Here is an 11,202-nt window from a genome sequence, read left to right on the forward strand (position 1 = left end):
AGCTGCTTAGCGGCCTGGTTTCTTCCCAAAGCTTTTTATATTTCACATTCCTAAGATTTAATTATGTTATCAGAACAACAGGCATCAGGATTTGGAGTGCCAGAATTCACATTAGCAATTGCTATCAACAAAGAAAATGGGCACAGCATGCCCATGCCAGAGTAGATGTGGGCTGCTCTCCTCAATCTACTCACAGTTATTTATAGCCTGTTTGCAAGCCATCCACCTCCCAAGGTTTAGCTTCAAGTTTGCTTTGTCCTTTCCCTCAAAGAAAAGCCCTTTCCCTAGCATAGCACCCAGATTGTGACATTTTTTTTAGTTATTCTTGGGGGTCAGAAAGGCTGAAACACCTTTGAATCTTCTTCCATACATCCACAAAACAGCAGAAGAGAGTGAGAAGAGAGTGTGCCACAAATAAGCAGCTGCAGGGATAGCCACCCCCAGTAGTAGAAAATAAATTTTTATATATATGCATGCACACATTTATAATTCCTACCACTTCATCACATGGGATCAAGACCATGGAGCACCTCTAACAGCTTTCTGTGCTCCCACAGATTGGAGGCACCAGGCAGAATGCACACTTGAATGCAAGGAATACCTATTCTGAGATGACTGCAAAGTGACTTTGCTATAGCAGGGGAGGAGAGAGCACACTGTGCCTTCACACCAGGATTAACTCCAATTTGCCTATTCCTCAACCAGCAACATTTTGAGGTGGTCCCATTCTTTCAGGATCCTTTGCCTTCAAATAATTAAGAAATAGATGCTATATGCATAGTACAGGAGCAAGCCTAACCATCAGCTTGAGAAGCAGCTGAGATGGGCAGCTCAGGTCTTCTTCCTTCTAATCCCAGCTCCTGCTAAAGTCAACCCAAGTTTCAAGGCAGCTACTAGTGGGAGTTGGGTCGGACCCCGACTCTCCCAAGAGAATCTCTTCAGGCATAATAGTCAATGGAGCTATGGTCAGCCCAAGGCATTAGGATGCCAGGAGGCACCAGAGCCCTGTGCCACAGATGCTGCATCACTTCTGCATCCCCAGGCTTGTCACCCAGTCCCCTGCACCTCACTGCAGTTGTACAGAAGCATTGCTTGGGACCAAGGTAGTCCAAAGCTCACTTTGGAGGCTTTGGAGACCTTCTGGGCTTTGGAGGGAGAGCTGAGCCAGTTCAATCCTCCCCAATACTCTGGTTAAAATGCAGAAGTGGTGCAGAAGTCCTGCCCAGTCACTAAGGAAATGCTCAGTCAGGCTCTGACTGAGATACAGCAACTCCTCATATCTTAAATTCCACGTGGCCCTGAAAAAGAAAGAAATTATTACAATACATAATAAAAACATAAAAAAAAAAAAAAAAAAAAGGACAACCACCTGTAAAATACTAATAATGAAAACAATAAATCACTCATATAATAAATAACAACAAAAAACCCCAACATCACAAGACTTCTGCTAAAGGGGTTGAGGTGGGGGGGCGAGGAGGAGGAGGCTGAAGCTTACAACTCTAGCACGTTTTATTTTGTGTAAATTTATAAAGACAACAATCCTAGTCACGATTGTCACATTATACAGCACATACCAATACAGTTGCAAACAGAACTCCACGCAAAACTAAGCGCTAACAGTAGCTTGAATCACTCTTCCTGCGATTGTCATATCTAGACTAACAATATTACACTAACACTGAAGAAAAAAATAGTTCACTATAAAACAGTGATAGAACGTTTTTATAAAATATATTCCATTCCAATAGCTTTTCTACATACTGTATACTATAAAACTCTCCCACAAAAATTAGTGTCTTTAAATATACATATTTAATCTGAACTGCACCAAGATTAAAAACAATTAAAAATATCAATGATTTTTTTTTTTTACATTAACTTCACAGTATTTGTTTGTAGTAGAAGACAAATCCAGTGTTTAAAATGCAGAGCAGGACTGTCCCCTACAGAGACAGCAACCACCCCACAGTGAAATAGTTTATCAAGAGACAAGCGTAAGTGTGCAATGTTTTTAGTACTTCTCTGTAGAGTCATGAACCATTTTGAAAACATGCTCTGAGCTATTGCAACTTAAAAATAAGAGACACACACAGAGAGATAGCCAAGAAAAGTCACCTTAAGAACAAAAATAAGTGCAAATATTTTTTTTTTACTTTAGAAATTCAAGCTATGAGGAGTGGGAACACAAATACCAGACTATGAGAACAGTGTGTTCATGATGTAAGTAAAGAATGAGAAAGTCTTTTTTTCTTTTTTTTTTTTTTTTAAAAAAAAAAACTTTTGCCCCATATTCACTGCAGTACAGAGCATGCTCATAGCTTCAGATTAATGAATTATTTCTATACTAAGATCAGACACAAACTTGTTTCAACTTTTCCCTGCTCCATACTCTAATGATGTTCTTATGGCACATCCTATTTTATGATCTTTAAAAAAATTAAAAAACAAAAACAAATCAAAACCAAAACCAACAGTAACTGAAGACTGAAATGCAAAAAAGTGTCACAAGAATGCAGAATTAAGATTACCAGCTTCAGTAATGCCGACTCTACATTAAACTCTTTACATTTTGTTCAACATGCAAATTCCACTGTTATAAAATTTAAAGTGAAGTGTAAATTAACTAGTTTTGAAATAGATTAACAGAAATAATTCCACTTCAAAAAAAAAAAAATCTAATAAATACTATATCAAGTATCTTCAGGAGAAAAAAATAACTTAATTTTAGTAGAAAGAAAAATAACTTAATTTAGTAGATTTTGTTCAGTGCTATTTCCAATCACAGCAAAAAGAGAAAAAAAAAAAAAAAAAAGGAAGAAAACTGATTAAGTAGTGTAAGACCACAGTACCAAAGCCACTTATGTTCAAGATAGAGTACTCTCCCAAATACTTTCATCTGTAACAGGTTCAGTAAAAATATTTTACAGTCAAGAAATTAGATTGAAAACAAAAAAACCCCAAAACTATAAATAGAAGCAAAATTTCACATTACATGTACATTCATAGTTTAAGAGATGAATAATAAGAGGATGCTGTAACAGGGAGATCCTGATTTTCTTTAAAAGAGGAAGTACTTATGTTTTTTTTTTAAAAAAAAATATTAAAAAAATAATCAATTCCATATTACTTATGTAGGTAGTGCTCAGTTTTTGGACCAGAGGGGGAAGGCATTGGGAAATTTTTTTTCTTCATAAGATGAAATACAGTATTTCAAGCACAACTTTTAAAAATAATCTAACTCAGTGCTTCAAAATAATTTTATAATAAACGCTTAAGTTTCACAAAAGAACTCCAGGAGTGTCAGAGAAGCTGGAGAAGCAATGCTAACGCAGCAGAACAACATTCAAACCCCTCAGATATCATTATTATATTTCAGTCTCGTGTACATGTACCTTGAATGGGTAATTTGACTCGAAGGGAATAATCTGATATTTACTAACATGCACAGACCAAAGTATGCTCTATTAAGCATGTAATTGAGTTATTTGGAGTAAAACTTGTTATAGCTATAAGCAGCCTCAGTTTACAAACTAAAAAAAAAAAAAAAAAAACCCAAAAAAAAACCCCCAAAACACAACAATAACAAAAAAACCAAACCCCCATACCTAAAAATACCCCAAAAACCTCCCCTGAAAGGTGAGACATGGGGAAAAAAGTTGGGCCAAGTTTTCCTTCCAGCTTTTTATCTTCATCCTGCTCCTCTGAAATACCGGTGATTGCACAGAAGTTGGCCCAGAGGGTATCATAAACTTCATAAAAAAGAAAAAAAAGAAAATTCTGAGCTGCCGATTCTAGTGTAGCAGCAAACATCACGGGCAAGACAGCAGGGCACCTTCTAATACGTGTGGTTTGAGTTACCTTGAACTATGACACCCCAAGAACCTGATACGGAGATGGTTTTTTTGTTGGCTTTAGGACTCCTGTCTCCCTCCCACCCCCCAAGGGGGGACAGGATCAGCCCCTAGGTGTCAATATGGGAATGAAAATAATGATGTATCGTATGATTTTTTTTATATATAGGTTCCAGTGCACATCCTTCAGTATTTCTGGAGTGAATATGCTGCAGACAGAGTTTTTCTGTCCACGTTTTATGCTTGAAAGCAGCTTTTCAGTAGGCCAGTCCACCGAGGAGGATGGGGGGAAGGGAAAATTTAAGTCAAGTCCCGAGGCAAAACCTTCTCATTCAGTTTTAAGGACCAATTGCAGAACTATTCTAATATAATAAAGGGTATTAAAAAAAAATGACCCGTACCAAAGACACAGGCGGGAATCCTTGACCCCCTTCATAATCGGGGCCTATTTAAGGTCTTGTCTAGCTCTGTAAAATAAAAGTAGGGCCATTTGTAATGTGCAGACAAGTTTCTCTATACTGAAATGTATTTAAATCAATGTTCATCTCTTCATAGGTTTCTCTGCAACACACAGAGAGCATTAGGGGAGCTTAATGGAATTCAAATTTTTCTCCAGAACTTGCTGATAATCTTTTTTTTTAAACTGGAAAAAACCAAAACCCAATCCAAACCAAAACAAACAGACAAAAAAAAAACAACCCTGACCACGAAGCAAGTACTTCCAGTGTGAAAACATATGCTAAATCATTGCAGAATTACTTAGATCATTTCACATTAATAATGTAACATGGGTGCGCAAGAGAAGACCTAAAGGACAGGGCTGAGAAGGGGGCACGGCAGGGGAAGGGGAAGATGGAGAGGTGGAAGAATTACATTGAAAGGCCTCTGGAGTGTACACCTCTTCATCTTTTAAAGATCATATACCTGAAGTGAGTATCACCAAAATAAAATAAGAGGAAGGGGGGAAATAAAATTTAGATGCTGCCGTTTTTTTTTCCTGTTTTGTTTTAAAAGGGCAGGGGAAAAAAAAAAAATAAGAAAAATAAGAATCCCACATCTCAAACAACCAAGGACTTTACAAGGCCACAATGAAATTTGCGGATATGTCTGTACAAATCCCCAGACTGGGTGAACCGTCTCTCGCACCACTTGCACCCGTGGGGTTTCTCCCTGGTGTGCACCACAGCGTGTCGGCTGAGGTTGTGGGAATACTGGAAGCTCTTCCCACACTGGCCGCAGGTGTAGGGCTTCTCCCCCGAGTGAGTCCTCTCATGCCTTTTTAAGGTGTACATGCAAGAGAAAGTCTTCCCACAGAGGGTACAAGTGGGGACGGACCCGTCGGGAGACAGGCGGGTCCGGGAGCCGTCCTTGTCACGGAAGTGGGAGCTCAGGTGCAGCTGAAGGATGTGTGGGCTGGGGAACACCTTGCTACAGAGGGGGCAAATGCAGATATGCCCGGGAGGCACGAGGACACCCGAGGAGGAGATGTCCGAGGAATCCATGTCGTCCTCACTCTCGTCTCGCTCTTGATCTATATCCTCCTCTCGGGCATGAGAGCTGCCATTCCCCGCGAACATGTGTCCTAACCCTGTCACTAGGCTTTTGGCTGAATTCCCAAAATGCTGACTCTCCGGACTCCTGGCTTCGCCATCCTCCTGATCTGACAGCAAGTCTTGTTCATCTTTAACAAGTGGCTCGGTACCCTGCTGCTGGCTGTCGGAAGCCAGCTGTCCAAAGACATAGGAGGGGTGTAAGGAATCTCTCCCCGGCACGGGCTTGAAAGACAAATCCAGCGCGCAGTCCACATCACTCGAAGCCAGGGGATGGTTAACAGACCTTTGGGACAAAGGTCCCGTGGAACTATTGACATTAGCCTTTGTTTTTCCAGCTGCTGCGGCGCACGGTTCTGCCTCTGTCGGCACAGAGCTGACACTTAGATGATCAGAGGACCAGGCGGGGTGACTGCTGACCTTTTCTTTGCCTGCTGCTCTCTCGTATTCTGCAACGCTGAATTTTTGTTTGTTTCCTGGGTCAAACTCGTGGACCAGGGGCACCCCAGCATCTAGAAAATGCTCTGCTTTCTCCAAACTAGCTGCCTCATCATTAATCTTCTCTTCGGAACATAATTCTTTATCTTTCAACTTGCCCTTGCAGACTTTCACAATGTCATACATGTGAAGGTAGCTAGCCGCAGCCAGCACATCTTCGACCGGGAGACTGTTGAATTCCAGCTTTCCCTCGTACATGAATTCGAGCAGCAGGCTGAAGGCAGGGGCTGTGACAATGTCACTGTTCAGATGCACAATATCCCTTTTGTCTAACTGGTCCCTGTAGAAAAGATGGAAGTACATACTGCAAGAGGCAAGAACGGCTCTGTGAGCTCTGAATTGAGCTTCTCCAACTAAAACAGTACAGTCACACAGGAAGCCCTGGTGACGCTGCTGACTCAGACACTGCAGCAACTGGCGGCTATGGTCTGGAAACTCCATTCTTCCTTCATAACCTGTTCAAAACAGGAAAAACTTGAATGCTACTGTAAACTAAAGCCTCCTAGCAGCTGTAACAAACAGATCGGCTTTTTGGTAACACAAGCCAAAGAAACAGCCTTGGAGATAACGTTTACTGTTAATTGTCTGTAAATAGTTTTATTAAGGAGGGGGAGAGAGGGGAAAAAAAACCCACACAAACCAACAAAACAACACAACATGCTTCTCATCCTTTCGCACCTGCTCCGAACAGGAAAAACTTGATTGTAAGTAAACAAAAGCTAGTAAAGCAGCAGCCCCTCCAACCTTTGTTTCTCCACTGAGCACTTTAATAAAATTAAGAGAAGGAAAGCACGCACACACATTCGCACAGACATAAAAAAAATCCTAAACTCCCAGGCTGTCTTCCCAGCGACACTAACTCAGGGCATCTTTTAATAAAGCCTATTACCCACGTCATGCACATACACACACGCACATTTAAACTTTATCCTTAGTCGTTATGCACGGAATCACAACAAAACAGTGGCGGCTGGTGCTGGGGAAGTGGCGTTTTTGCAGGGTGGGGAGGGCGGGTTAGGGGGGTGGAAGCGGCCCCGGCCCCCGCATGCGGTAAGGGTCGGGGGCGTGGGGGGAATAAAGAGGAAAAAGTTTCCCTTGAAGTTATTAAAAGCCAAGGAGCAAAACGAGAGGCGCAAGGACAGCGAGCGGGCAGGGTTGAGGCTGCAGTCGGCTACCTGCCGCGGCCGGGCGCTTACCTTCCCGCGGGGCGCGGCGGAGCCGGCCGCGGGCGCGGAGCCGGGCGGGCAGGAGGGAGCGCGGGCGCGGTGCGAGTGCGAGCGAGGCGCGGCGGGAGGGAGGGAGGGATAGAAGGAGGGAGGGAGGGAGGCAGGCGGGAGGGAGGGAGGGAGGGAAGGAGGAGTGCTCGGTTTGCTAATTACACCGCAAGCTGGAGAGTCAGCTGCTCTGACTTCACTGCGATGGAAATGCTACCTCCAGCTGTGCGCCTTTTAATGCCATATGTTACTCCAAATCTCGCTACCAGCCAACCACAGCTTGCTGCCTTTTAAAGTTCCAGCAGCCCCATTTATAGCCCGCGATTAAATCCCACAAACTTGCCCCGAGACCGCCCCCACCCCTACATTACCCTCCCCTACCCCCTAACCCCCCCTTGCCCCCCGCCCTCACCCCACCTCCCGCCGCAAAGTTGCTCCCCGCAGCCCGTCGCGGTGACCTTCGCGGGCGCCCGGCTCCGCGCAGCGCGGTTGAGGGGGAGTAGGGGGGGGGGACGGCAGAGGCTGTGTGTGTGTGTGTGTGTGTGTGTGTGTGTGTGTGTGTGTGTGTGTGTGTGTGTGTGTGTGTGTGTGTGTGTGTGTGTGTGTGTGTTTGGGGGGGGAAGCACCGCGGAGCCGCTTTCGGGAACACCACCACCCCCCTCTTCCCAACCGCGCTCCCCAACTTTGCAAGGAGGACTTTTCTCCTTGCCGGAGGGGGGGTTGGGTTTGGGCCTCCCGCCTCTCCCCGCTTTACTCACCGGCGTGCAGCGGCGGGGCTCGGCGTCCGCATGTGCGCGGCGCTCCGCGGGTGCGGCGCGGGGCCGGCTGCGCGGCGGTGTTTGTGGAGCAGGTTGTTAACCGGCCGCTCTCGCGATATTTTCCCTCCGATCCGTGTCTGTGTTGAGTGTGTGTGTGTCTGTGTGTGAGTGTGTGGCGAGTGTGTCCCCGTCTGGTGCACACAATAGCCCCCGCCACCCCGGCCAGCCCCGCCGGCGGCGGCCGGTGCGCGCTGCCGGCTGCGCCCTCCCCCTCTCTCCTCCTCCCCTTCCTCCTCCTCCTCCTCCTCCTCCCTTTCTCGGCCGCTGCATTGGCAGCGCTGCCGTCCCGCTCCTAACTCTTCTGCGACGCCTCCGCACCCGCGGAGCGTAGAGGAAGGGTTGGGGGGGACGGGGAGAAAGGGGGTAGCGGGAGGGGGATCGCGATCCATCCCCCACTCCCCCAACCTCCCAGCCGCAAAACTCCTGCTACGGGAGCCCCCCCCGGGAGAGGGGTCAATGTGGAGGGATTGTGGATGTCGCTGCTGTGTTGGGTCTCGCGGTCGAGGTTGGTATTTTTTAAAAGATTTTGCCGCCCTTGGGAAAGAAAAAGAAAAAAAAAAAAAAAGAAAGAAAAAAAAAAAAAGGAGTTTGAGAGTGGTGTCAGGTGGCTTTTTTTGAAGGAGGGGAGGAGCTGGGCACGGGGGCACTATAGAGGTCCCCTGCAAACCCCACACCTGCTGCCAGTCGGAGTCCGTGCTTCAGGTTCCAAGTGAAGCTGGGAAACTCCTTTCTCTTCCTTCCTGTAGGTTGCCGTGTCTAGATTATAATATTCACAGGATAGCAACTTTTAAATTATTTTTTATTTTTGTGTATCTGTTTTCCAATGCACTGTGCATATTAGCACCTTAAAACATCAGTTTATTGATTGTTAAGTCAATATTAAATGTATATAATCCTGTTCTCTGATGTTTTATCTCTAGAAGTCAGGGTCCACCAACATCACTTCTCTCTCACAGACCTCGACTATTTAATTCCACTGCCAGTGAATGCCAGAATATTTGGGTGTTTTTTGATTGTCAGTAGCTACATCACCACAAAGCTCCTCTCATGTATTCAGTAGTACAGCCACCCATACTGTTCAAATTGGAAAACTCCTGTGTGGAATATGGAGGTGCCTGGCTCCAGTGAAAGAGTTAAAGGTCCTGGGGTTAAATCTGTCACCATTCAGTAAAGCCGAGAGCTTTATCTGTTTGTCCACGATCGCAGACACGATTGGGGAATGGGAGCTCTCTGTCCTTTTAAAGAAGCCATTATCCCACAATTGCAGCCTAGTAATACAGACACTACCAATAGTGGAGCAGTTTCTTCCCCAAAGTGCCAGTGCAGTTTCCATTAAGTTACTCTGTGGATTTTTCAACTTGCAGAGTTTTGCTGTCTTTGTACACTGGAAATGTTAGACAGTCTCTCTCTAGTATTCATATGAATTGTGCTACTTGGCAGGAATCCCTTATTTTGTTTATTTCATAGTTCATTTTCCCTCTCTCTTTTATTAATAAAGGAGAAAAAAATAGATTGAAAAAGAACTAGGGTTTTAATTCCTGTTTGGGTTCTGTGAGCTAGGAATAATTGTCTACAATCCAGCACTATCTTATTTTTAGTAAACTAATTACAATTTCACAGTAAGTCTTTGGTCATTACTGAGTTTGAAATGTCAGAAAACACAACAGCATTCCCATTTTCTCTAGGTATCCATTTTGCATGTTGTTGGCTTGCTTTTTCAGGGCTCAGAAATACTATACTCACCTTCACACCAAGGCAACCATAGATACAATACAGGTGTTGTACTGATTTAACTATGGCTGTATAAAATACTGGTAGTACAACTCTCTAATGTAAACAAGCCCAAAGTGATTACTGGAGGCAAGGCAGCAGGAAGAACTGCCCCAGAAGCTTTATTCTGAGAGCTTCTGCCTTCCTCAAGGCCCTGGCCAAGGCACAACTTGGTAAGCAGACTGTCTGCTTCCACCTCCTGGGCCCCTGAGCCCTTTGGAGGCTGCTGAAGGCTCCCTGACCCCAAAACTGAGAAGAGGCTCCGTTTGCAGTCCTTCCCCCAGGGAACAGAGCCAGGCAGCAGCTGCTCAGCTGAAGGAAACTCTCTGACCATGCTCAGAGATGACAACCATGGTGCTGCCGAACATGAGGACAGCTGAATGTGAATGGGGACTGATGGAAGATGTGGAGAGCCACCATGTTAGGCATCATTCTGCAGCCACGTGCCTGCCTGGGTCCAGCCAGACCACTCTTGGGTGCCAGCAAGCCTTCAGCTGCTCACAGATCCTTCCAGAATTGAACAAGTAGCCCAGGTTTAGGGCAGAGCAAGTAAAAATCAGTGGTGCTGGCAGGACTCTCATTTGCCAAGCAAGGCTAGCCCCGCTCCTGGTTTTTTATGCTGCCTGGACATGAGCCAAAGCCCACAGAAATTAGTAGAAAAACCAACTGGACCAGGTCCATAAAGCCTGAGGACTCGCTTCCATTCTTACTCCTTTGATCCAACAAGTGTATATATTTACCAAATGGGGCCTCTCTAGCCCTCTTTGTTGGCCAAATGCATGAGTGGTAGCAACAGGTTTTTCGTGTGATTTAATCATTTTGTGTCTCCCAGCATTGGGCAGAAGCCTCTTTGTGTTTGTTGCTACATGATTTCAGTGCTTTAATGCTTGATTGTTTTGGGTTTTTCTGTTTTTTTGTTTTTGTTTTGTAGGGCACCTTCTTTGTGGTAATCCAGTTGCATTTCACAGGGAAAGTCAAGGTCTGAGATTGTTTCATACTGGCAGGGACTGATTTTCAGTGCACTGCTCATAGCAAGGTTTATTTGCAGAAGCTCTTCCAAACTTTTCCAAAGGTTGATTTTTTTTCCCATGAAGACAGCAGTGGGCTGTTAGAAGGACCAAATGCTTCATTTCCTCCTCCAAAACAGGCAGGATTTTAACTCCAGAAGATGCTGAACCCCATGGTGTTAAGAGAAGGAGCTGCCACTGGTGTTCTCAGATCTTCCCCAATTTGCAATCTACACCAGTACTTACCTTGCAGTCAAATCCAAGGTCAGCCTTTTGGGGGGGAGATGTTTGCTCCATTTGCAGTCAGGTCATAAAAGTGGGCATGACCTTCCCAAAGATCTTTTCAAGCACGTCATCTAAGACTCAAGGAAGCATTAACTTGCACTATTGCCATTCCAGACATTAATCAGAGCATATATTGCAGACAGTCTCCTGAGCAGTGTGTTTATGTGAGTCGTATTTGTTTTATGGCTGTCCTGCTGATTTCTCCC

General features: G+C 45.0%; 1 protein-coding gene across 2 annotated transcripts; it reads right to left on the minus strand.

The window, feature by feature from the left end:
- Positions 1 to 1,494: 1,494 nt before the first annotated feature.
- On the minus strand, positions 1,495 to 8,149 carry ZBTB42 (zinc finger and BTB domain containing 42). Of its 2 annotated transcripts, none has more exons than XM_071745404.1 (2): positions 7,875 to 8,149; positions 1,495 to 6,357 (listed from the first exon to the last, which is right to left on the minus strand). In XM_071745404.1, the coding sequence occupies exon 2, from the start codon at positions 6,341 to 6,343 to the stop codon at positions 4,913 to 4,915; it is 1,431 nt and encodes a 476-aa protein (XP_071601505.1). In that variant the 5' UTR covers positions 6,344 to 6,357; positions 7,875 to 8,149; the 3' UTR covers positions 1,495 to 4,912. The 2 variants fall into 2 exon arrangements, with proteins under 2 accessions (XP_071601505.1, XP_071601506.1); XM_071745405.1 differs by lacking the exon at positions 7,875 to 8,149 and adding an exon at positions 7,099 to 7,179.
- Positions 8,150 to 11,202: the final 3,053 nt, after the last annotated feature.

This window comes from Heliangelus exortis, chromosome 5, assembly GCF_036169615.1.
Source record: "Heliangelus exortis chromosome 5, bHelExo1.hap1, whole genome shotgun sequence".
Taxonomy (NCBI): domain Eukaryota; kingdom Metazoa; phylum Chordata; class Aves; order Apodiformes; family Trochilidae; genus Heliangelus; species Heliangelus exortis.

Coding starts and splice junctions, on each gene's coding strand:
- ZBTB42 (XM_071745404.1), bottom strand. CDS start 6,343: ATGGAGTTTCCAGACCATAGCCGCCAGTTGCTGCAGTGTCTGAGTCAG.